The 27532-nt window shown below is 34.1% G+C and overlaps 1 protein-coding gene across 2 annotated transcripts in view; it reads right to left on the reverse strand.

Annotated features, from left to right (window-relative positions):
* The window catches only part of LOC111368658, a 20023-nt gene extending 1923 nt beyond the window's left edge, over positions 1 to 18100 (reverse strand). Inside the window, exons 1-18 of one of the 2 annotated variants that reach the window (XM_022990032.1) lie at positions 16991 to 18100; positions 15533 to 15648; positions 14062 to 14267; positions 11206 to 11325; positions 8964 to 9092; positions 8757 to 8882; positions 7917 to 7972; positions 7729 to 7828; positions 7469 to 7586; positions 6364 to 6573; positions 5133 to 5466; positions 4300 to 4393; positions 3822 to 3930; positions 3259 to 3530; positions 2983 to 3110; positions 2518 to 2752; positions 1194 to 1382; positions 677 to 966 (exon numbers count right to left, since the gene is read on the reverse strand). In XM_022990032.1, the coding sequence (XP_022845800.1) occupies positions 677 to 966; positions 1194 to 1382; positions 2518 to 2752; positions 2983 to 3110; positions 3259 to 3530; positions 3822 to 3930; positions 4300 to 4393; positions 5133 to 5466; positions 6364 to 6573; positions 7469 to 7586; positions 7729 to 7828; positions 7917 to 7972; positions 8757 to 8882; positions 8964 to 9092; positions 11206 to 11325; positions 14062 to 14267; positions 15533 to 15648; positions 16991 to 17805 (3647 nt within the window). In that variant the 5' untranslated portion in view covers positions 17806 to 18100. Of the gene's footprint in view, positions 1 to 676; positions 967 to 1193; positions 1383 to 2517; positions 2753 to 2982; positions 3111 to 3258; positions 3531 to 3821; positions 3931 to 4299; positions 4394 to 5132; positions 5467 to 6363; positions 6574 to 7468; positions 7587 to 7728; positions 7829 to 7916; positions 7973 to 8756; positions 8883 to 8963; positions 9093 to 11205; positions 11326 to 14061; positions 14268 to 15532; positions 15654 to 16990 lie in introns of both variants that reach the window. The other variant, XM_022990033.1, reaches the window with a different exon arrangement.
* Positions 18101 to 27532: the final 9432 nt, after the last annotated feature.

Consider the following 27532-nt stretch of genomic DNA (forward strand, 5'->3'; position numbering starts at 1 on the left):
ACAACAACCGATCTGCCATCATATGCGCCAAACTCAAAAGTATGCAGCATGGTCATGAGAATATGCAAAAAAGCCCACCTCCAGAAATTCATCCATCTAAATTACTTCAATCAATTTCCAACCTTACTAGTAAGTGATAAAAACACAGGCATCTAAAACATCGAATACTGCAAGCTAACAATAGCTGGTCACCTCCCCCAAAAAATAAATAAATTAACAAAAGATAAACGAACGAACGAAGGGAATAATAGAGGATTAGTAAATAAATCATTGGAAAGAAAGGAGAAAAAGATTACAATCATCTACAAGTGCAGTATGAAAATGCACAAAAAAAGTTTTGTGGTGACAACACTTAGAAGGACATGTACTGCTTAGTTAAAGTTGAATGCCAAATTGCTATTTTCAAAACAAAAACATGTATTCAGCTCATTGGTTAACTGTTCTTTCTTATGAACTCAATAGTATACCACATTACATTGTGCTGGCAGTGATAGGTGACATTACTTAATATAAGATTGACCAGTTTAATTTAAAAAAATACAACGTTTTAGTCTTCCAAAACCACACACACGCACACACATATATATGTACTTTTCAACTTATTAGTGGACACATGCAAATGTGTGCATGCTCACAAACTAAATATGTATGTATTAACATTATAACAAACCAATACCGTGAATGATGTTGACTTCTAGATGCTCCATCAGGTCCTTCTAAAGATGCACGGTCTATTCCGTCTTCAACAGCATAAATCCAAAGTCCATAATGACAATAACCGTCAGTCGTAGCTTGAAACCAGGCAAGATCCACTCGAATACCATAAATACTTAAAGCAGGATTGGCAAAAGTTTCAAGCCATTTAAGGACTTGGCGAAACTTTGCTCTGAGGCAACCCCGGCGTACCAAGCGCAACTGCGCATTCAAACCAGTCACGAAGCGATACCATGTGGTAGGTGGCACTGACTGAAAGAAAAAGTACGAGTTAATACACTCTTAGAATTTCAATAAATGATGAAGAATAAAACGTCTTTCTCAAACTATTCATTCTTCCCTGTGCAAATCTGTTTAAGTTCCTTAGCATAAGTGACAAACCTGACTCGTATAAAATGATGAAGAATAAAATGCCTTTCTCAAACTATTCATTCTTTCCTGTGCAAATCTGTTTCAGTTCCTTAGCGTAAGGGACAAACCTGACTCATGAGACTAGTGATGATGTTGTCATTCTGAAGCAAGAAAGGAGTCATGTAACTTCCGTTGCCTCCAAATAATAGAGATATAGGAAATCTTTGGTGGAGCCCAGGAGGAAGATCACTTCTCTTTTCATCCCCGCCAAGAAAAAAGTCAATGTATGCTAGCATTAGATCAGGTGTTGAAGCCACCTACAGTCCATCATATCAATTATGACAAGCTAAGAAAATTTAAGCATCAATTATAGCATGCAACATATTTTACTTAAGTGCTCCAAGTAATGGGGTTTGAGGAGACACGAATTGAAAAATTAAGAAGCAACTATCAATAAGTTTTGAACACGATTAACACAAAACGTGTAATGCTAATACTGTTGTTAAAATGATAGGTTAATATGTGTTATGAAGAGAAAAACAGAAGAAATATTAAGGGTGTGTTTGAGCCCCTTAAATTTTGAAAAATGTATTATGGAATAATAGATTGATGGAGAATATGCGGTTCAAAAAGAAGGAAAGTTTTTTTATTTGCGTGTAATATTATTTTAATGAAGAATTTGTGGTTGAAAATGAGTACTGCAAAAGAAAATGTGGTAGAATGTGAAATAATGGGCGACGAACAACGGTTAAAGGCTTGATCGTTAGTGATCATGAGAATTGAATTTTTTTACCGCAGAGAGAAAAGTGGGTTCTACCTGTGAGAGGAGAAGTCAAAAATGACGGCTGAAATAGTGAAATAACGGTCAAAAAATTGATTTTTTAAGGTAAAAATCAATACCAAACATGCACTAAGTTTACAGAATGAGAAAGAACCAGATCTCACAGTATTGGCTGTTCACTAATGCCTATTCATCAAAGCACCAGCTTTTTATCTTTCACTACCAGAGAAGATATTAATTATAGAGAAAATGAAATGTCTAAAAATATGAGTAAGTATCTCAAACAGGTTCATGTCCATGCTTCTATTTGCTCTGTTCTTAATTCCACCACCACCCATCCACGTACCACAAAAATAAATATTAACAATTGGGTGCATATGCCAATGGGGACTAGCTCAACAACAGAAGCCTCTTAGAATAGTAAATTGGGAAGCACGTCATTAAGGTGATGAATAAACTGCTGGATACAAACTCATTGCCCCCACATTACCCCCACCCCAACCAAAAATAAAAAATAAAAATAGAACTCTTGAGCATAATATGACCTATATGGAACATAACAGAGTTCAAAGATTTTGGGCTAAAAATATTTGGTTACTCAAAAGCTAGATAAAGGCATGTACAATTAATATAATTGTTTCCAGCTGTATTATAATCCCTGCAAAACTAACCTTCAGCCCTTCATACAATGCACGTGAACGGCAAGAACGTAAGCAAGCATGGTCATATTCTGATCTCACGAATTCTCGAATTCGTTGTAACTTCATTCTTCGCCGCCACTGTTGCCACGACCATGCAAGAGGGTAGGCGAGAATACAAAGAATACTATGTACCGATCCTTCCCACCATTGATATGTAGCAAGAGCATTGATCTCATCCACAAATGCATTAAATGGACCCTCATATCTGCCATTTCAATATAATATTTAGATTTTTGTTCAATTCTGCAATACCTGGTCTACAAAAAGATACAAACAGAACATAAATCCCACTCCCTGTGTCAATGGGAAAGGAAACTTGTGACAAAGCTTAACCGTCCTGTGATTAGCGGCTTACACCATTGCACATTACTAATCACCATAAAAGGGCAACATACAATAAGCAATTACAAAGGGGAAAAAGAAGAGAGAACTTACACAATATCTTTTACTTGTTCTGGAGGTGTATGAGGAAGATGCCAAGGTTCACTAAATGTGTTTGGACCATTAAAATACATTCTATGCACGTGACTCCGGGATTCTTCTACTCTGTTAGTCTCCAAAACCTGAGGGTTGGACATGATATCAAATTTTCAATTTCTAATCACCACGAGGTGAACTCAGAAGATGTACTGATTGCATCCTCCCTTCCCCACTAAGTGCGTCCCTAACCACATTAACAAAATCAAACATGCAATGTTCTTCAAAAGATACCTCATTAAGTGACTCCAAGAAAGGAAAGGAGTGATCTATTTGAGAACCCTTTTGAGTAGGAGCAGGGCCTGGTGACTCATCGCCCCCAATGAATTTCATCCGTGCAACACTCAGCACTGATGCTAGCAAAATGAGGAGACCCAAAAGCAGAAGACCAAATAACCAGGGCCCTCCAAATGTGTATATTAACTCTTCAAGAGCTGTATAGCAATGTGGCATGTGATATCTGTCAGAAATGCATCTGTAAGGACAAGGTGTTTCAGTAACGCCGCCTGACATGGGCAAACAGAAACATCAGTTAAAATTAAAAGGAGATTCTACATACATGAAACGGAAATATGAAAGTTCTGACCCTATACTTGTGACTATGAAAAAAGCGTGTTAAGCTTTTAAAATTGAAGCGTGTGAAACTAGCCCTAATCAAGTAGTATAATTTGACATAGTAAAATATATTACAACATAATTAAAAATAAACATCAAAGATTACCCTAATGTCTCTAAGAATGAAATTGCATCAAAGAAAAACTCAGTAGAAAGCATATAAACCACTCCATCGGAAATACCTCGGACATAAACATAAATAGCACGATGGGAAAGCTCATAACTTGGACATGGAAAACAAAGGAAACCATCAGATCCTGTAACATTTTTATAAGTGCCAGGTGGACATTCCTACAGAAATACAAGACAAACATTAACATCAGTAGCACGTAGAGACGGAAAACCAATTGTGTTTCCAGCACCTAATAGTCGACTCCGACAAGGATTATGTGTATTAGTAATATAAATATGGGGAAGAATTAACCAAAATTAGTACCTTATTAAATGATGTCTAGGAAAAGGAAAATGCATATGGCAAGATACAATATATTTTCCAAGTGAAGTAAATCCTTAAATCATTGCAAAGTCTAAAATAAATTGACTGGCTAGTTCATCGTAGAAACCTATTGCAGCTTATCAGCAAACCTAAAGTACTTGTTAACCATTGCAAAACCTGAAGCATACACAAAAACTACTACCACAAAATAAATGGTTATCTACCTCACAGAATATTCCATAAAGCCCCTTGGGGCAAGCTTTTCCACTGACTGTTCCATTTCCGCCAGTTTGATTTTGGTTGCTACCAAATCCACCCCTATGACAAAACCAGACAACCTAGTGTTAGTGGAGAAGCTTAACCAGAAAACAGGAGCAGATAGAAAGCTAATACAACATAGTTTAACATGTGTATCCTTTCATGTGAAGTGGCGATTGCAAATAAAAGAAATGCCAATCCCGAAAGGTGTTAAATTGAGTCATCAATACTCGCAAATTGCATAATTGGATGAGCAACTGAATGAATCTCAGTTCCAGTACTTTCAAAAAATAATAATAATTCTTTAGTGGTTTATATGCAACAAACAAGTCAAGAGGCTGAAGTCTAATGCCTAAGGTCACATAAGTAGCATTTACAAATCGAATATCAATGATCAGAAAATCTTTTAAAGGTCTCAATACCTCATTGCTGAGACAAAGTTCATCTGAAGTTCTAAAGTAGGGACAGTTCCCCTATTACTTCCTAACTTTCAAATTCTGTGTTCCCAGGAAATTTAGCTAAAGTTACCTTATACTCATCCTACTGATAGACAAACCAAATTATATTAACAGTCTTTCAACTATTTTTTCTTGTCAATAAGAAAAATCAGAAAAACAAAATTTGATTATCTAAGATAAGGAATTTACGATCATTGCCAAACAGCTGTAGAGGATGGAAAGGTAAATAGAAAAGCTTAATATCAGTATAGAAGACAGAAAATAACATAAATTATTGGTGATCAAAAGTCAAATTCTACAAGATAAATTTGTCTGACTGTTGAGAAAGAATTTAAACTAACCGTGCATGGATGCTTCCCTTCACACTAGCTATTGGCTGGTATACATCACCAGTTGAAATGTCTGACCAATGAAAATGAATCCTTCCACCGCCGCCGCCGCCGCTGCTGCCATGAGTACCATCACCTCCAGCACTCGACAAAATCCCAGATTCACCGAGAACCAGGGTATGCAAAAACAACAAGATAGTTCCACCAGATCCACCCCCAGGACCAATATTCCCAACATCCGTATGGCTATTCTTCTTTGGGAGACTATTCCTAAAACTACCTCCATCAGCTCTAACTGAGCCTTCAACAGATAAAATGAACAAAGGATGGGCTGATGAACCCAACACTGCATGAACAAAGCAGATAAGAGAATTATTTTACTTGACTTTATATACTTGGTTTAATGCAATGGCTAAAAATCATGTCGTAGAGTTGCCTAATTTCATGTTGTTCCTTTCATGCTTAAATTGATTGTTTACCTCCCGTGTACTTTCTTTTAAGGAATAAAATTCTTTGATTACCTATCAAAAAAAAAAAAAAACCCAACACTGCATGGAATGGGGCAAAGTAACAAGAGAAGGAAATAACGGGAGAAGTTAATGTCGGCTTTAGAAAAAAAGTGAAAGAGGAAAAGAAAGCAAAAGAAAGGCATGTATTTGAACTGAACAAATAAAATTGCAACTTGCAGAAACAAATTTAATATAAACTGAGGTTAAACAACTCCCCGCCCACATAAAAGCATATTGGAAGACGATGACCTTGAAAAACCCAAAAGGTAAAAACAAAGCAGATAGAAGGTGTAATATATTCACGCGACAACATCGTTGCAATAGCCGTCTGGAAAACATTCAAGTAGGCTTGCACAAGAGAGAGAAGAGAATAAGAAAATCACAAAAAATACAACACTTGTGATGCTAAATAAGATAAATGCTTGCAGGAAAAGACATATAGCTAGTGTATGCTACAATTAACTCTTAACTTTTAAGTGCCCACTCGTTTATCGATTATAAAATGACACCATTACAAAATTAATTTCTCATCAAATCTCCAAGGCACTTCTCTTTATAAAAGAGAAGCCCAATGTCAGAATCCTTGCACACAGAAAATGAGCAAAACTAACTTACACTCAAAGAGATGACAAAAACAATTGCACAGAATAATGATTTCCAAAATGACTAATTCAGAGTTACCACATTAAAGAGAAAGGAAACCGTAATTGACCAGCTCATAGACTGCAGCTAACCTAAAATACCACCACCAGCAGTTGAACCGGCCAAGTTATCATTGCCGCTTCCACTACCCAATTCACAAGGCAAATCAGCATCTCCATATGATATGCCACCCTCAACGCAGCTTCCATTGTAACACCCCATTCCACCTCTACCACCATGCCCACCACCACTGCCTAGACCATTACTCAAAACTCTTCCTTGACCCACACCCCTAGTGCAGCCTGCATAAAAAACAAGCTAAATTGACAAATATAAATATGATTAAACCGTGTGGATGCAGACTACAGAGTCTTCAACACAATCGAATATCTTATAATTAATATTTTACAAAACAAAAATCTCCTATCATTGAGAAAAATTTCAGAGATAAAGATCATTACACATTGAGAAATTATTATTTCCTTGTACTAAGCAGTAAATACCTTTTTTCTAAAAATTCCTTGACATTATAAGTTATAAGGGAGACATCTGATTGATTTATATATCTATAGACAGATGTTATCATTAAACTTCATAAAAACCCAATCTATTACATCTAGTAGCACCACTACCTACTTACTCTATTCTACAAATTCAATGCATAAACATCTTCTATTGTTAATTCAAAGAAGCAGAACCTCACTAGTTCTAACTGACAGTAGCAAGTTTATATTCTAAACTTTAGGTTACACTTAAGGGTGTATATTTATCGTTTATAAGAGCCAAATGATAAACTCCATAAAATATCTAGTCTTGTTTTGCACCATAGGACCAAAAACAGAAGTCAAACTATAGACTCTGAATCTCTGAAACTTTTTTGTGTGTGGACTACAATATATGTCATTCAATTGTAGGTGTCCATTTGTAACGTGTATAGAAAGATGTTAAAAGATCTTTTAATCAATCAAATTGTGATGAAATTTTACAAATATGCCAACAATTAATAGTCATTTAGTCTCCTTGCAGTTTCAATAATCAAGAGAGTCTGTAATCTAGAGAAACTGTTAACAATTCAACAATGTACAAAGAATATGGAAAAGTATCCAGTTATCTAAGATTTGTGTACTTGAAGGACGAAAGAAAGGGGGAACTAGAATGCAGTCAGAGACAGATCTTATCTAAGGATTGGAACCATACCCCTATCGGATGTGTTTATTATTCCAGAAGATTGCACAGTAATGGTTCTTGCTCTCTGGAAATGAACAACAGATCCTTCAATGAAACCTTCAACAAGGATATCCTCAACTCGACAGATCTGCAGAACAAACAAGTATAATATCAGAAAATCTTTGCAACTCTGCACCAGTGTGGGCATGGCAACATGGAGAAACAGTTCAAGGAAATAAGCATTGACAGCTAAATACAAATTCTTTGATTTTATATCAGCAAATGGTCACCTGTAGAGTAAATGACAGAGAAGAATTCACATTGCAATCCTCAGGTGGATGAAGCAGTTCAATAGGGCAATCTTGTGAATCGCAGTTTAGTTTTGGCACCCTACCAAGAACCAAATGCCATGCTTCAGTAAAGTCAAGAGTAGCACATCTCAGACATGATTAGAGAGTAACTAAAAGACAAAACTTACACGGCATTATCCAAGGCATTTTGTAAAGGACCGCGCAGAACAGATCCAACTCCAATCTTCATGATGTTATGAGAAACCCAAAAGAAGGCAACTTATATAAGCATACCACACATTAAATGCACTAACTAAAACTTTATCACGTAATTTTTAAGACAACAATGTTCAGTAAATGCACTGGTTAGGCAAGGTGCCAATATCTCCAGAGCCCAAGCACAACGCACACCTATACTCTGAACAAAGTTCGACATGTGAAAGCCTAACTTGAGCATAAAGAAGAAAAATAAGAAGTTTCTGCAACCCAAACAAGTTGGAAATTTTCCATGTAGAATAATTAGCTAAGAAACTGGAAATAAATGCACCTTTGCCTAATAAGTAAAATAAAAACAGAAGGAATACAAGAAAGAGGTCATGCACAATCCATTTCAAATCTAACATTGAACGATAAAATTGCTGGGTAATGCATATGAAATAATTTCTCTAGTGCGTGCACAAAAAATATGAAATTTCGTGAATGACACTTAAATCAATAAGCACAGAAACTTCAAGGTCAAGGTTCTAGTCATTTAAGATCTAAAATAGAATAATGAAATTGCTGGTGAATGTATACCAGAATCCTGCTCTACAAGCACGTATACCAAAATTATGGAATGTCACGAAGCCATCACAGTCAATCAAACAGAAAAAGAGGTCATGCACGAGTCTTCTTAGATCTAAAATAGAATAATGGTGAATTGCAGTTTAATCTGTACCAAAGAATCCTTCTCCACAAGTACAATTACCAAAAGTATGAAATCTCACAGATGACTTTATACTGGATGAAAATGGAAATTTTCTGCTTACATTGATGCTATAAAACAATGATAATACAAGACGTTGGGCTTCAATGCAATCGCCTGGCCCTGATAAATTTAATAAACCTTGCCCTTGAACTTCCAGATTTGCATTTGAATGAATAAGAGATGATTCCTGTGCAAGCAAAATAGAAAGCAAGTTATGTATGAACTCCAAGAGCACGATTTTATTGCAAATACAGAGCCAGTAACAAACCTTCAGAACTATAAGATTACTCGCCTCAACTAATGATGTCTCGAGATTTTCATCTCCACCTCCATCTATTAGCATCTGTGAGTTCCACATCAGAAACATTTTGACAGACATGCGAAGAGCCCCAAAAACCTGGGGGAGTGGGAATGAGAAAAGCACATACTTCTTGAATTATTAACTAAGATAATGCATCACAAAGCTACATAAATTAGATTGTGATAATAAAAAGATGCACAACAATTTATTATGATTGAATAGTTGCACATGCAAGAGAAGCTTTTAAAATATGACAGTGGAATTCCAGAAGGGGAAGGAGGATGGAGAGAGAAATGCAACTGGAACAAAAAACAGAACAATGAGATAGTAGAATATTATCTACATAACAAGAAAATCTATTTAAGCCCCTTTCGGACCAGCCTTTGTCCTGTACAATTGGCTTTTGGTCCTTTCAACCAAACCTACATGTGAACTTATTGCGTACACGTATCCAATGTGTATCCAAGCTTCAATACCCTTGGAGACTCTCTTAAACGTATCGGATACGTATTTTTTAATTATTTTATATTTTTTATGTTTTTAAAATTTTGGAAACGTATTGGGCACCTTGACACATAACAAATGAAGAAGAAGAGTTTTGTTGATTTTAAATTCTTCAAAAACTCATTAATTATTATTGACAATAGATGACAAAGTTTTTTTACTTCTAGATCACTTTTATTATTATTATAAATAACTAAATAAAATAGGTAATATTTATTAACTAACAATTTCAAAGAAAGTAAATGTATTTTAGATAATAGATAACTACACAATTTATACTTATTATTGAAAATAGTATACTATTGGATAATAGAACTTTATACTTATTTTTATTATCTGGCTTCTATTTTAACTTTTTTTCATAGTAATAAAGTAATGCTGAATTTTATTTTTAACTTATCATGTTACACATAAATATACACTCGCGATCCTAAGTTTTATCAAAAAGTTGTATCGACATACCCATATCGAAATACATATCCAAGTCCGTGCTTCTTAGGCCTCCACATCATCTAATAATTTAAAAATTAGCAAGAGAGAGAGAGTTAATAGCTCTTACCTACCCACCAAAATCACACCAACCCAAATAAGCTCCCCTGATTTTTATGTACACCAGGAAGTGGAAACCTTGAATTGCTGCTACAAGATTGCCGGAAATGGATGAAGGAAGAAGCTGATTGTGTATCTTTTTCGGTCTATTTATAATTAAACTCAGAAATTGAAGAATATAAACAGTATTTTTTATATTTTTGTATGTATATGTACTTAATCAAGGACAAGAACATAAATTATGATGAAATAGTAATCTGAGCTTTCGAAAGTCTCACTCTCTCTCCACAGATCTCAACCAATTTTGTCTGCCTGAATTAAGCACCATACACCCCCACCCCACTCAACTAACAGCTAGTAAGCTCGAGAAGACTTTATTGGCTGCAACTGAGCTCACTGTATCAACAGGGATCTACCAATACCCTTCAATCCCTTCCCTTGCCCCCTCTCTCCATAAGCTGCACTCAACCACAGAGAAGAGATTGAAATCAGAAAAAGCAGAGGAAAAGGGAAACCATGCTTTGATACGATAGCTTAAAACCACTAGAATCAGCAAAAAGGCCAAAAGGAAAAGACTCCCATCATCCCCAAGACAACCTCTCCAACTCCCTCAAAACACCAATAGCAATACCGCAAAAGATAGGTCTGCTGAATCCAGAGAAGAGCAAAAACGAGTAGGACCCATGGGAAATTAAAAGATTGAATCTATATTTTCCAAAGTGGTCGGGCTAGTTTCGGAATTGAAGAGGCCACTCAGAAGTGGGTGGCAAGCATAAAAATATTCATTTTTGGTGGCATGTCATTTTAAAATAAAAAATGAAAACAGGCCATTGAATTTACATGGAATGAGTATACGCCGGGATCAAAAAGTAGAAAGCACATCCGTATAATATAGTTCAAAGAAAATAACAATGAACCAATCTTATTGGCCAAAAGAATCTACCAATTTTATGAACATGTAAAAAAGTCGTAAACATACAACACGAAAAAGGGGCATATAAAGGAGATCAAAATTAAATGGAGAACAAATACAAAATATTTGCCACTTACTCCAGAAATTAGCAAGGAACAAAGTCCCAATAATGAAAACAATGATAAAAGGCATCGCGCAGGAAAATCAAAATAATTAGCCACAAATCACACGTCTGCCACTTACTCTAATTACAGAATCCCCCATTAACAGCTCTTCTGCCAATAATTCAAATTCTGACATCGAATAATGTGCTAGCCCAAAGCTCAATACTCCACCAGACAAAAGGCTGATTGTTCCTTGAACCTTTATGATGCATCATGAAAGATGGCAAAATTAGATTCTTATGCCATAAAAAAATATAATAATAATAATAATAATAATAATAATAATAATAATAATAATAATAATAATAAATAAATAAATAAATAAATAAAATAAAATAAAATAAAACAAAGAACAATACTTCCAGAAATGAACAAAATACACACATATAGACAAGATATGGACAGCAAGTTGATGACACAACCAAAGGGTTCAGAAGATTTACAACACATACAACAACAACTAGGCCCTGTTCTCAAAAAATTCGGGGTCAATTGTGTCAATCCTTTGGGTGGATCACTACATCTAGTGAAAGATTATTGCATTTGGATCCTTCTCAACCAGCCAACCACAACAGGCAATGTTTGTGTTGGTCCACCTCTCCTCTTGAGAACACTAAGTAGACATATTGATACTTACTCAAAAATCTAACATAAATAAAAGAATCAGTGCATAACTGAAGTACTGAACCAGGATATTTAAGATCTGACGAGGGGAAATATTTGATAGCATCCATCATCAAACTATAACAAGGTGAAAACCCATTTTGGGATATGTAACGATGTTCAAAAGTTGGTACGTAAAAAATTTACACCAAAATCTATATGCATTAAGTCGTCATATTTTTTTTCATTTTACTCCTCTTAGATGCTATGAAACCTCATTATCATTTCTTATATTTTTGCTTTCTTAGTGCATGATTGGAAAAACTTAAAATTTAATTTAAGCCAATCAAACATTTTTAAATCACACATTTCGTCGGACCCGATCCACAACTTATAAGCATTGAAAAAAAATTTAAGCTTTGCCAATGATGAACTTAATTACTTAAATGTATGAACAAGAAAAGCAAGTGAAAACATACCATGTATTTGCATTATTTTGTATGTATATAACGTTAGCAAAGGTATATAATGTTGTGTGAAGGCATATTATATGGTATGATTGCTCAAGTTTTTCAATAGATAAAAAGATAACAAAATGGTCGTTCATTGGAATCGCCAAGCACCCACCTATAAGAGCAAACACATTGTGTGACCTGACATAAGCTCTATGAGAATTTATTTGCCAAAAAAATATTTTTGCCATTATTTGTTATCTCAAGATTTTCCCTTATTGGAAAATACTATAACTATCGATTTTTTTCAAACCAACGCTGATTTTGAAGGCCTGTCTCCAAGAAGTAAGTAGTCGATGTTTAACATCATTCAACTTTACACTTTAACTAACGTAATATGTTGGATTCTCCAAGATATACAATTTTAGAGTTCACAATAATTTTATTAACACTTGAATAAAGAACATAAATATAATTGGAAGCCCATAAACTATGCAATTACTCCTGTCACAGTTATATAGTTTGAGTGTGGATGGTAGCAACTTCAACTTTTCAGATTTTTATCGTTATCATTATCATTATTATATTTTTTGGAAGTATAAAGTTTCGAAATGATCGGAATTTCATTAATCTAATGTTATTTAAGTGTTGATAAAATTATTTTGAAACTCTAAAACTGTAATATCTTAAAGAATCCAACATATTATGTTAGCTAAAAATGTTGAGTTGAATGATGTTAAACATTGGCTACTTACTAATTTCTTGGTGACAGACCTTCAAAGTCCATGTTAGTTGGAGAAAATATAGATAGTTGCAGTATTTTCCAATAAGGGAAATATTGCGAAAAAAATAATACCAAAAACATTTTGTGGCAAATAAATTTTCACAGAGCTTAAGTCAAGTCACACAATGTGTTAGCTTTTAAGGTGGGTGCTTGGCGATTCCAATGAATGAACATTTTGTTATCTTTTTAACTATTGAAAAAATTCAAACAATCATTCATTTGAAACTTAATTAATAGACAGAAAGGATCGAATTATTCTGGATAAATTTTCTACTTGCATCTTTTTATGATTAAATGGATAATTTAGGAACCAAAATCTGCATTTCAGCCAGTTCCATCTTGAAATTGAAGCCTTTCTCATAGATATTTCATATCATATTCTAGAGATTCTCGAACTTGGAAAAGAAAAAAATCTTTGTAAAATTCTCAGTGTTCAGATTTCATGTTGTTCAGAAAATAAAATAAGTAATTTATAAAATTCTAAATCTCCATGGAGTGTTTTATTAGCAAAATAATCTGATTATAATCTGCAATAAGTGTTTATTTTCTCAACAAGGGTTTCTAAGACTGTTTGGGGACAAGCATGAATAATAAATGAACTAATAATGAATGACAATATTGATGACCAACAAATGGGTGCTTTGTAGATGCAGAGAATACAAAAATGTCTCAAACGGGATAATATACATACAAGGTAAAGAATGCAAGAAGAGACGCATGGGTATATATAGTGCCAAAGAATAAAGCAGCTAATCAAGGTATGTGGATAACTGAAAAAGAGGAGCACTTGAAAAGAAGAAGGGATTATGTCATACAATACCAAAATTTGAAAAAACTAACATGTCACACGAGCAGACCAGAAGGGAACAATTTTCAGCGTCTGATCTAAAAAGGTGAACTAAAAAAGGATTTGAACGTCAAACTATAAGGCCAAAAACGTTCCTCGTCATGCAATAAAGTCAAAAGGATACATTTTCGCAATATTCACCAAGATTGTATAAATTTCCAGACATCAGGTAATTAGATAAGACATAATAGCTGTACAGATTTCCAGCTTCCTATAGTGTATGCAAGAATAAGCATGAACATTACTGACCTGGACACGACTCCACAGCAAGGGAACTGAAGCCTTTGCCTGATTACATATATAGACATTAGTCAAAAATGGTTGAGGAAATTCCATGAGAAGAGTGTCTGTATATGTTGATTTATTGCGATTGTCGACAGTAAGGCTGCGAGTAACAGCATCATAAAATGTACCCGCAGCACCTGCATTCTCCTGGCAGCCAAGACTACTGCCTCCTGCAAAAGACATGAGTGACACTTGCATTGGCTCAAAATTTTGAGGTGACAGAGAGACCATATGATTTCAAGCATTGTAAACTTAGACAAATAGAGAGATATAACCTACTATGCATCATTGGAGATAGCATGTACTTAAGATGGAAACAGTAATTTTTTGGAGCCAATTTCATACAAGATATAATAAAGGTTGACCACTATGGCCGTGATTAATAAGCAGGGCATGAAGAGTGGCTCGTGACATGCCTCTAAAACTATCAGCCAATATACTTGAATTTGATGTAGCTTGAATTTAATCCCATTTTACTCCTTGGCTTCACCTTTCTGCAAAACTAAATAATTTAAACAGAGAAATCAATTTTGTTTCCAGTTTCCCCTCTTCTAACTCTAACTTTTGCTTCGAATCACCAAGAAAATGAGGATAAAACTTTCCTGTGTGTAAATAGAATTGATACAAGACCACCGAATCATACATAGAAGAGATGAAAGTTTGAGCTCAAGGAGATTAATCCCTTGTTTGGTGGGGATTAAAATCAAATTTTTTGACTCGTGCGGGAATTAAATCAAATAAGCCCTTTTAACTTAGTGGTAGCGTAATGCCATGGTAAGGCGTAAGTCATCAGTTCAAATCCAATAAGGAGGGCAAATTTTGATAAAAGTTGATGAAATATAGGGTTGAAAAGTCGTGAGTCCTATGAAATATGTGGTTAAAATTTATTGTTGACTGTAACTTGGATAAAAATTTAGATTTTATTTCTACCAAACAGGGGCTAAAGACTAGTCTATTGTCATCTACCCTCAAATAAGATAAATCTGTGTCTTGTATGAAATACCACATGCAAGAGCCAAAAAATGGCACAAATTTGATTTTCAAAAACTGGTCCGCATATTGTTTGTAAACCGCAATTCACATCAAAATAGACGGGGAAAGAAAAAGGGGAAGGATCAAAATTGCCCATAGAGGAACTGTCAATATCATCCACAATAATTTTCCGCGTCTCAATGCATGAAGGGAATCTAGATAGGCTAACATATTATTACAGCCAAATCCCTTGAAAGCAGACTTTCCATCTCTTTGCCATTTCTAAGTTTCTAAGGGTGAAGGGGAGTCCAACTTGTACTTGGCAGAACTGTTAACACTTATTGACAAGGAAATATGAGTAAAGACAAAAACTGTAACTATAAGACAACATTAGAAGACATGTCAGTGGTCTTACAAAAACTGTACTATAAGACAACATTAGAAGACATGTCAGTGGTCTTACCATTTACAGATATCTCAGGTTCATCGTGCCTACTAAAAATATCGACAGAAACTCTTCCACCGCCCCCTCCAGCAAAACCGTTACCCCCACAAGCACTTATGCTACCAGTTCCAATCCTGCGCTTTACAAAAAACAAGAAGGATTACTACTGCTTCAAACTTCATATCTACAGCATCTCTCAATAAATCTGAGTCTCTAAGAACACAACTAATCCTTTTTCTTTTACAACCGACAGTAATAAAATAGACAAGAATAAATGAATATGTAAACAGAAAAGAGGAAACAAAAGAATATATTGATCTTTAAGCTAATTAGATAGATGGTGGGGCTAAGGAAGAAATCAATATGAGCTATATTTTCATCCCCTTCCCTTATCCTTAGAACAGTAGGGTTTGAAGCTGGCAAATTCAATGAATCCAGCAATGTTGAATAAAGAAGAATGTTCTTAAGCTTGCTGGTGTCCAAAAAAAATGTCAATGGTCTATTCTGGCAAAATAAGTATACTTCATGTGAAAGACCTCAATTTTTCATTGAATTTGGTCTACACGGTAGAAAAATCATGTGACATTTAAGACATAAAGTTCAATGCTAAGATGATCTTGTTGTACTGAAAAACAGAGCATGAAGAAAAGTAAATCAAATCATTCCTACTAGGAGAAGAACTTTGATGAAGAAGGGGTATAGTCTATTAACAGCTTTATTGCAAAATATATTTACACAGGCCTAGTTGGTGATGCAGTAATTATCTTGTATCCTTGAATAAGAGAAATTGAAAGAAGAAGAATGAAATTTCAACGGACATCCTCTTAACGAAAAGATTAGGAGAATCTGAAAGTGTAGACGTGTTATAGATATCATATCTTGAAACATTGAAAGATTATAAAGTTTCTAGTACAATGAGGAGTGCCAAATTTTGTGATCAACGTTGTGGAGAAATGAGAAAAACAAAAACCCTACAAGCTTGGATAATAAAAATGCAAAAAAATGACAATGAAATCTTAGTATCATGAAAATATGTACTTCTACTTGACTGACTAAGACAGAAAGCATCTAATTAATCCCACAACAGGAAGACCAAGTGAAGCTAACAATATGCATTCCTGATGTAATAATCACATTCATACAAGTAATGGTGACATTTTAGTTATACAGTAGCGTCACAGATTCCAGTTGCAGTCATTTTGAATCAAATCACTTTAGAATTACAAACTTGCACAATGATTCACAAGATAGCCTATCACAAGACCTTCATCTAGTTGACAATCAAACCAATACTGTATTCTGTAGTCCACATTAGCAATTCTAATCTGCAAGATAGCCCTAAACTGAGCCCAGCAATCATATGTCAACCGTCCAAACTAAAATTAGAATCTACCAGCAATTTTATATGGGCTTTACTGTACTCAAATGTAACAATAAATTCAACAAATATTGCAATAGAAGGAGAGATTTTTTTACATCTTATAAGCCTTAATGTAGATGCTGCCACCAGACCCTCCTCCACCTTTGGTACCTCCATCTCCTCCTTCCGCCAAAACCCTCCCATTCACCTCCAAAAGCCTCAAAATCACTAACATTACCCTCCCGCCGCCGCCGCCCCCATAATCAATTTCCCGACTCGTGGTCCCACCCTTACTTCCATAACTCCAAGGTTTTAGTAAACTCGACCACGCGTATGCATCCCCACCCCACACGTCCTCCGGGAGCTTACTCGTGTCTGTCAAGCAAGCTGCCCCTCTCCCTCCGTGTCCCCCGCCTGCCCCATCAACCCCCTGGGGAGTCCCGCTAGTCTGTGGCGGTGGCGACCCAGCTAATCCAGTAGTATTCACGGCTGAATTATTCCCAAATATAGCATTATCTGCGAACAACTCAATCGTACCACTTACTATTGTCGAATTCTCGCCCAAAGAAAAGTTCCCGGTAATATTTATCATAATTTCACATCCAGGAAACGAGGAACAGCTTATGTTAACATTGGAGAGTATTACGAAATTGCCCTTCCCTGCTATGTAGACATTCTTCGAAAGGTTCAAACTAGAAGCTATTTTGCAGGTAGTATCCAAAGAACCGACGCCGCCAAGATCGCCATCGCAGGAAAGAGACGGCGGGTGCGGCGGAGGAGGAGGCGGCGCCGGAGGGGTATAGTCCTGGTGGAACAGCAGTAAATCCGAGTCGAAATCTGAGTCAAGCGAAGCAGCTGATATGGGAAACAATAAGATTAACAATAATACAATTGGATGCAAATTACTGGAAAAACGTGAGGAAAAAGCCATTGACTAGTGAGAATAGTCATCACATCGAACAGTACAGAAGGGATGAAGAAGAAACGGATTTCATTTTTGGAGTATTGAAATTAAACCCTCGAAAATTCACCGGGAAATTCTGAGAAACAAACGGTGTGTGGGAGAAAGAGATTGGCTGATTAGAGTTTAGAGCATGTATAAAGAGGTTGAGTGGGGAGGAAAGGGCTAGAAACGGAGAGCTCGAGACTCGTGGGAGAAGGGGAGTGGGGAGTGTAGTGGGGTTGGTGAGTTAAGGCAGAGGCAGCACGATTGAGCAGTTATTTACTTCCTTTTTTATGTAACTACGGTTTTTTTTTGGAAGCATACTCCTCCTTAAGGTCTCCATTTAAGCATGGAAAAATTGCAGCATTGGTCCTCAACTGATTATCTAATTAACATGTTGGACTTAATCGATGATTGTAGTTATATTGTCGGTCTATAATCATTTGGAATGGGCATTTTTTATTTGGATCATTCGATCCGAATCAGAATCAAATTGAACGAGTCGATTCAATATAGTTTCATTCAAAAATCGATCTGACTCTAAATATTGGAACAGAAGATCAAGAACCGAATGATTCTAAATCAATTTCAATTCTAGCTACATAGGGAAATTTTGAATTGATTCCAATATTGCTTTTTTATAGTCTCTCATAAAATTTAATCAAGTATTCCTTATATTGAGAGTTTTATTATTTACAATATCGAGCTTGAAAGTGAAATAATTAGATGTGCCTTAATTCGCTCTCTAAACTTTATTCTTGAAGTATTAAAAAATCGAATCAAAACCGATGATTTCATGAAAACAATTGGAATCGGGATGTTCCGATCTGGTTTGATCCCTCGTATTATGCAAAACTAATAGTTACATAATTTTCAATTTCAATGAAAATCGATTCGTACTCAATATATTCAAACATAATTACTCAATGAAAACCCCTACTAATGACAAAAAATAAAAAATAATAAAAAGGTTCAAATATGCATTGTATTATTACATAGTCTTCATAAAAATATACTTTACCTTAAATTTCTATGTACTATTTTAAGTCGAGAGGTAGAATTTAATGTGGTAGCTTTGTAGTTAGGATAGGAACGTGGTGGTTAGTAGAGATTTTGATATTTTCATTTGTTGAATCTCGGCTATGCGACTATAATGAAAAGTTGAAGATTAATTTGCGTATGTTTGAAATTTTGAGGACTCGTTGAAATTTGATCAATTAGTTAGGGATCAACGGAGAAATTCTCCCATTTAAGCCTCTACAGATGTTTTATACGTTTTTTGTTTTCTTGTGGCTGTGGGCTCACGTTTCGCCTTCCATCCAGATTTCTAAAATCCAGCGAGAATTTGGGAGCCTTTTGGTTCTAGATAATTTACTGTTTGTCTTCTATTGAAAAGTTTTTTTTTTTTTAGAGAAAAAAAAATTCTAAAATGATAATTTTTTGGAGAATATACGATTTAAGGTATTTGAAAATTTGAAATTTACGTATAAAATATTTTCATTGTGAGAATGTATAGTTAAAATGAGTTAAAGAAAAACAAAAAAGAGTTTTTATACAGTGGTAGACAAATAGGGACGTATAAGGAAATTATATTTTTTTATAAATAATTTTCTTACAAAAATACTCCTTTCGGTAATCAATTTCAAAAACTTAGAATTGTTATTTCAATTCAATTCCCTCACTTTCAACATCTACTTTTATCATTTGATACCTTAAATGAGTGAAACGAGTGCATGTAAGATATAGTTATATGTAGATAAAAAGACGTGAAAGGATGAGTTGAGAGAAAGAAGAAGAAAATCGATTTTATACATAGATTTTGTAAACTCTAGTTCATTATTGGGGCAAATAGTTTATCTTGATCGTCAGATTAAATAAATTATTATATTGAATTTGTATTCAATATAGTCGTGTAAGGAACTTGTCAAATTAAATTCATTCGATCAACTGAGCGGATCAATTAGTTTGAAAAAAAAATCAATGAGTAAAAGATCATGGCAGTGAACAATAGCTAAGTGTAGAAAAGTTAGAATCTGTCCAAATAAAATGTAAGAATAAAATATTGTCACGTTAGATAATCGACAAATCCTTGCAAGGGGATTAACTTTTCTTCGGCCATTTTTTCTACTTCTCGATTAATTTATGCTTTTAGTAGCTTGGTAAAGGATGTTAAGTTACGAATGTTATTTGAGCTCAATAATCCATTCGAGAAAAATGTTACTTTAAAGCGTTGTCTAATGAGAGGGAAAGCTATTCGACCTCAGTAATCCATTTGAGGAAAATGTTACTTAAGAGATGTAATGAGAGGGATGTAACATTCAGACTTGATGTGAAAGCATGAGTTCCGATAATTACATAATACTCATAATGTAATTTCAAGCATTTGATAACCATTTTGTGGCTAACGAACTTTCTTTTTCCTGTGTTTTTTAGTAACTTTTAGAAAAAATATTTATTTTTTTCGAAATAGCCACTAGAACAGGATAATTCAAATAAGTTGTCAAAAGAATGATCGATAAGTACTTTATTTTTTTCTTTTGAAAGTATCAATAAATAATTAATACCAGTGTTCTAAAAAATGTAAAACGTGACTAAGGTGTGAAGACCAAACTTCAAATCTAATTTTTAGTTAAACCAAACAATGGATAATAAAAATTGTTAAGCATTTACATAACAAAATAATTAAAATCATTGAAAGTGGGCAAAACCAAGTTATAGAGACATCTTTTTCAGACTTTAAAGCAAAGTGAGATAGATTAAGACTCGCACGTGCGCGCGTTGTACATGTTAGGCCGGTTAAGTCTAAAACAAATATAATTATTTTAAGTATTTTTTATCTTTAATGTGAAACTTTTCCGAAAGTAGCTATCGCTCTACTGTCAAAATGAAAATTTCTTTCATTGTGCTTTGTTGACGTCATACAACAAATTAAGGTTAAAGAAATTAACATAAAGCTAAAAGTCCAAAAACTTGAAAGTGATTGGATTTTGAAACTTAAAATCAATTCTTTATCTTTTAAATATAGCCCTTAACTGATAGAGACTATATAAATTTCAAATTTTTTGAATTTATTTTTAGTCATCATTCTCCTTATAAAATAATTTTATCTACTTTTTAATTATACGTTCTTAAAAAATGAATTCTCGCAAAATCTATTATGTAAAAAGATCTACATCAAACAGACCCATAAAATAATATCATTGTATACAAGCTCTTTTTGACCATCTTGTAAATGATTTAGGCCCCGTTTAGGGGTGGCAAATGGGTCGAATGACTCGTCAAAACGGAGCTCATGGGTGGCTCGGGCTTGTAAAAAATAGCCCGAGCCAAGTGGACCAACCCGTTTGGCGAGCCGAGCGAGCTCACCCGCGAGCCTAGCTCGTGGGCCAACTCATTCAAGACTAGCCACGAGCGGAATCTTGTAAATGATTTAGGCCCTGTTTAGGGGGGGCAAATGGGTTGAATGACTTATAAAAACGGAGCTCGTGGGTGGCTCAGGCTCGTAAAAAAGAGCCCGAGCCAAGTGGACCAACCCGTTTGGCGAGCCGAACGAGCTCACCTGCGAGCCTAGCTCGTGGGCCAACTCATTCAAGACTAGCCACGAGTCAAGCCACTCATGGCTCATCTTTAAAAATGACTATTTTAAAAAGTGGCTGTTTTGGTTACTTTTAAAACTTAGTCAGTGATCGTTTCGATCGTTGAAATTATTTTATTGATATTTTTTTTCCCTTTCTTCTCTACCCCCCTCTTCTATAAATAACCTACAATTGGTCCAAAATTTTTCATAAACTCTCTCAATTCTCATTATCTCAAGATTCACAACACTCTTTCTTTCAGTCTCTCTTGTGCTCTCAAATCTCAATTGATTTGTCTTAACTCTTAATTAATCTACAATTATACAATATAGTCATATTATACAGTTTCATTTTTTCAATTTAATCATCTTCAATTTCAATTTGTTTTTACAATTCAATCATCTTCTTATATCATCTATTAATCTATATTGAATCTTCACAAATTGAAATGGATCCACGCTCATTTTTCGAGGGCTTAATCGGTGTCGGAGGCCAATCACCTACGACGCCACAAGTCAATATTGAAATCAATTTTTCGATCTAAATAAAGTACAAATTCTTGAAGATATTCGACATTTAGATTTAGGGATGGATCCCAGCAATAATCCAATTAATTTGGAGGATATCGATGTTCCCGAAACCCAAGAATAACAATAGGAGGAGGAACATGAATTAAACATTCCCGATACTAGAGGGAAACGAAAGGGAAAGAAAGGCAAAATGTTGGGATCACTTTAAATTGATTTCAACGGGTCGTATTGTTGATGGAGTTTCAGAATCCAAAACAATATGTAAATACTGCTAACAACGATTGTCATGGGAAAAAGGCATTGGTATCACCCACCTCAACCATCATTACAAAGCGTGTGTGTCAAACATGGATTTTCAAGTCGGTCAAACACAACTGCAATTTGGTAGTTCAGGCGCTGGTACCACAACTTTGCCCCTCGCCACTTGGATGTATTTAGAGGAGAATGCTTGAACAGGAACGATGAAACTTATTGTTAGTGCTGAGTTTCTCCTTACAATAGTAGACAGCTAACATTTCGTTTTATACGTGAAAGAATATCTTCAACCGAGGTATGTTAGGGTAAGTCGAAACATTTTTTGTTTAGACACAATAGAGTATTTTCTTCAAACAAAGCAACAATTAATTTTAGATTTGCAAAAATATGGTGGTGTTATATTTTTAACTTCGAATATATGGGAAGGAATTAATAAAAGAACTTATATAGCTGCAACTACACACTAAATCGACCCACTTTGATATATGCATAAAAATATTATTGTTTTTAAAAATATTAAATTCCCAATAGAACACTAATAATAAATATAATGCGATTATGACTATTATTAAAGAATATTGTTGCGAAAGTAAAATTCGTTCTTTTACATTCGACAATACTAGTGTTAATAAAGTAGTTACGATCGATTGTGTAGGGTATTGCAGCCTGATTTCGATGGTTATTTGTTTTATATTCGTTGTATGTGTCATATTTTAAAATTAATTATGCAATATGGTTTAAAACACATTAAAGATGAAATACAAAGAATTAGAAATGCACTAATATACATCACAATCTCCTTTAATAGAAAACAAGTGTTTGAAGAATTTTGTGCCGAATTCTAAAACATTTGTTAGTGACGTAAATCATAGATGAAACTCTACTTACTTATTGCTAAAGTCAATTGAATGTTTTGAACATTTAGTAACTGAGTTTTAAAATAATAGGCATATTAGAAACGATGACGAAACTATTCTGAACCAATCTGATTGACTTTTAGCTTTAAAAGTTAAAAGATTTTTGACAAGTTTTTATGATAGTACAAATATTTTATTTGGGATTTACTATCACACTAGCTGTATGGTGCTAGAACGTTTTTATATGATTGCTAGGACCTTTAATAATATAAAAATGACCCTAATTTTAGTGCAATTATATGCTCTATAGAATTAAAGTTTAGAAAATATTGAGAAGACTTATCTATTTATTTTCTTTAGCATGCATAATGGACCCTCAATATAATTTATCGAGAACTAAATATATAATTAATCAAAATTCTAAAGCTTTAACTTTTGGAACACCTATCACATATAGAAATTTAGAACAAACTTTAAAGCCTACTCCTTCTGCTGAACTTGAAGAAGATGATGCTGAAATATATAACTTATTTCAAGGCATTAGCATGTATGGGTATGACTCAAATGCAACATGTTCATCTTCATCTAGTAATACTTTGTCTGCTGCATCTCTATCAGCTCAAACATAGGACGAAAGTGGAAATACTTTGCTTTCCGAATTAATTGATTATTTTAATCATAATATGCCTATTAATAAAATAATTAAAAAACGTTCCGAAAATGTTATTGAATTCTAGTGGAGGTACGAACGACGATGGTCAGTAATTTTCGCAATTGCAAAAGATTTATCAGCACTGTAACTTTGAAGTCTGCTTTTAGTGCAGGTAAGAGGGTTTTGTCCGAAGTCAGAAGCCAACTGAAAGAAAATATTTTAGAAGTATTAATGTGAGTGAAGGATTGACAGGATGCTCATTTTCGAATACAAGATAAATATGCCGAAATTGCATGTCGTCAAGTAAGTGATATTTAATTATATCAGTTTAATCACAATTTGTTATTTTATAATACTGTTTTAATTATTTTAAAAAAATTGTATATGTTATAAATTGTTCGTGTATAATTTTTTAACTCCGTCTATTCAAAATTTAATTAGTCGGTCCCAAACTCAGATAAAGGAGGAAGATTTATGACTTCATGTTTTATCTATTTTAAAGAGAAAAAGGAAAAAAAATCATTTTAATCAAATTTCCTTTGATTCCTATTTATCTAAGAATGAGAATGAAAAATATAATCGTTTCGAGACTCACATAAGAGCTAGAAAGTCAAATATGGTAGCTTAATGTGATGGATAACGATCATATTTTTCAATTTTGTGGTGAAAGAATGAGAATTAAATGGGGTATTAATAATTCGTTGTTTAAAAATCCACACAAAAAATTTTAACGAAAATTTTCAGTGTTATCGAATGAAAATGGACTATATACGAAAGTCCAGCATCTTCTTTTCCAAAGAAAAAAGTGAAAACGTGCCAATAGAGTTAACACAACAAATCAAGTTTAATAGTGAATAATTGAATCTATGTCGACAAATAAGTAACTTTATTGATAAAGGTATTGAATGACAGAGAAACCCATTTTCATGTCATTTTACTCGTCCATTGGTAATGATGGATTATTACAATTTTTTTTTCTTAGTCTCAATTCAACTTGATATATTGAATTTTCATAATTATCGATCATTTTTTTCTCTAATTCATTTTATTATGGTTTTATTAGAAATTTGTACGTAATATATTTACAAAATTTATGCACTTATCATTTTTTTTCATAAATTATTTATAAATAATATAATTTTAACCGTACATTTTAATACACCCACTGATATTATTTATTTAGAAATTAAATTGTTTTAAATTATTTGCAAGAGGAGGTTAAAATGTGAAGTACAAGCGCTGGCAGTGGCAGCTACATTTTTGTCCTCAATTGGAGGGAACAAAAGGACTAAAAAAGAGCACTTGTTTCTAATTTCTACACACTTGTCTGGTTGTTGAAGCCTGACAATAAAGTGAAAAGGACATGAATATAAATACATTCCAATATTTCTCATTTTTATTTTTATTGTTTAGGGATAATTGCAGTAGCGGTCCCAATCCTTTTACCTTTTTGCAGATTTTACCTTAATTTTCACTTTGCATCAACCATAGTCCTAAATCTTTCAAAAATTAGCACCTGTGTCGAAATGGATGATTCCTATTAGTTTGACCATTGATTGACCCAATAAATTGACTTTAACCAATTTTAAAAAGGGTAAAATTGTAACTTTTAAGTAAAATTAAAAAAAATGGAAAAATCAAAACCCAATCACTGTTCATCTTCCCCTTCCTATACCCATCCCCACAATCTACCTCCTACTGAACCCAACAAAAAAACTCACCCCCTCAGCCTCATCACTGCCTGATAATACTCGAGTTAGGCTTGGGAGGAGTAGTACCTACTACATTAAGCAATGATGCCCTTCAGGTGACTCCAGATTCAGCTTTGTCGACTTCAATCTGAGCTATAATTCAGGCAACATCCTTTACGAACAGCCTTACAAGCATTGGGAAGGTAATATCGCATCATCCAAAGAACGCCCGGTTGCATCTCTCAACACTTCTTTTCTTATAATGTTTACCTGCACAAAAATGAAACTCTAGGCGATGGTTTGGGTTTCTTGATTGCCACGATTTTGAACTTGCCGCCCAACAATTACGGTAAGTTTCTTGGCCTCACGAATGCCACCATGGACGAGAACGACGGCAATCGCCTGGTTGCGGTGGAGCTTGACACCTTCAAACAAGATTTTGACCCTGATGACAAGTATCAACATCTATGGCATCAAATCTTTAAAAAATGAATCTTTAACACCCCATAATATCACAATAGCTCCCAAGGGTCCTAAGTTTTACAACATGCGGGTGGATTATGATAGTGTTAAGAAGTTCCTTGTAGTATACATAGCAGAACAGATTGAGAAAACTGGCCCTACCCCTCCAAGCCTAGCTCGAGTATTATTAGTGCAAAAATTGGAGAAAAATGAAGAATGGTTGGGGAAGAAGGTGATGGTGTCTGGTTTTGCTCGGTGGGGTTCGTGGGTTGTGGGGGTGGTGTAGAAAGGAAAAGATGAACAGTGGGTTTTGATTTTTTCCTTTTTCCTTTTTTTTTTCCCTCTTTAAGATCGGCAAAAGTCAATTTATTGGGTCAACAATGTTCTAACTAATAGAAATCATCCATTTGGACCTCAGGTAGTTTAGGATTGTGGCTGTCACAAAATGAACGTTAAAGTAAAGTCTGAAAAAACGTGAAAGATTTGGGATCGCTGTTGCAATTATCCCTATTTTTTAATTTTTTTTTTTTTTTTTTTTTTGCACTCCACCCTAAAGTTTACAGCATAAATAATTTGTGTGAATGACATGATTTTTTTTTTTTTTTTTTTTAGTTTAACCCATCCCTTTTAAATGAAATTTAAGCCCCGTTTGATTCACATTTTTTCTCCTCTTTTCAACCTTACATTTTTTATTAAAATAATATTACACGTAAATAAAAAAAATTCCTTATTTTTATCCACATATTCTCCATCAATCTACTATTTTAAAATTCATTTTTTCATAAAAATTGGTGTTAAACACCCTCTTAAATTCGGGTCATAGACACGATAGAACTTCACTCTTATTACTTAAGTTATGTTTTGATCTCATATATATTTTGAAAATAAGAATTTAAAAAAAAAAAACTTTCATGACAGCTATATCATATTTTGTTAAGAAAATGTCATGATTTTACTGCGATTAATAGAGTACACACTGTAAACAAAGTTGGTTTATATGACTATCAAAAACTCAAACGTTGTGAAAGAATTTTAGTTTTTGTTTGGCTACCATTTATAAATTAATTATAGTAAGTTACACCACCTTTATTCACATATTGTAAGAAATTCACAAGTATTATTTATTTATTTGTCAATCATTTTTATCTTTCATAATATAAACCGGTTATAAACAATTCTAAAACATACTTCAAATTATTTTGAAAATATAATAATCATTTATTTTTTAATATTTTAAAAATAATTTACGACCTTCATGTCAGATTCATCCTTTTATTTAAGTCCATTTCCATGTATAGTGTGAGACAGTATTAATTTTCAATAATGGGACCAATGCACTTGAGCAATCCCATAATAAATAGTTTTAAGTAGAAATTTGTATGGCCGCGAATCCACATTGGGTTGGAGCAATCTTCAACTACCACTGGCAAGTCACAAAATATGAGCTTAAAGGGTACAAAGGTACTTGTCTAGTTGTTTATCATAACGCCGGACATTGACACACTGACACACACACACACGCATGTAAAAACATCATTGTACATAAATTTTAGGAAAAATTGTAGCAATGATCCCTAAATTTTTCATTTTTTGCAGACTTTATCATAGTCTTCATTTTATGCCAGCAAAAATCCCTAACTTTTAATAAATATGCACTTGAGATCTACTTGGACGGAAACCGTCCAAAACACCG

The sequence above is a fragment of the Olea europaea genome, chromosome 19 (assembly GCF_002742605.1).
Source record: "Olea europaea var. sylvestris chromosome 19, O_europaea_v1, whole genome shotgun sequence".
Lineage (NCBI taxonomy): Eukaryota > Viridiplantae > Streptophyta > Magnoliopsida > Lamiales > Oleaceae > Olea > Olea europaea.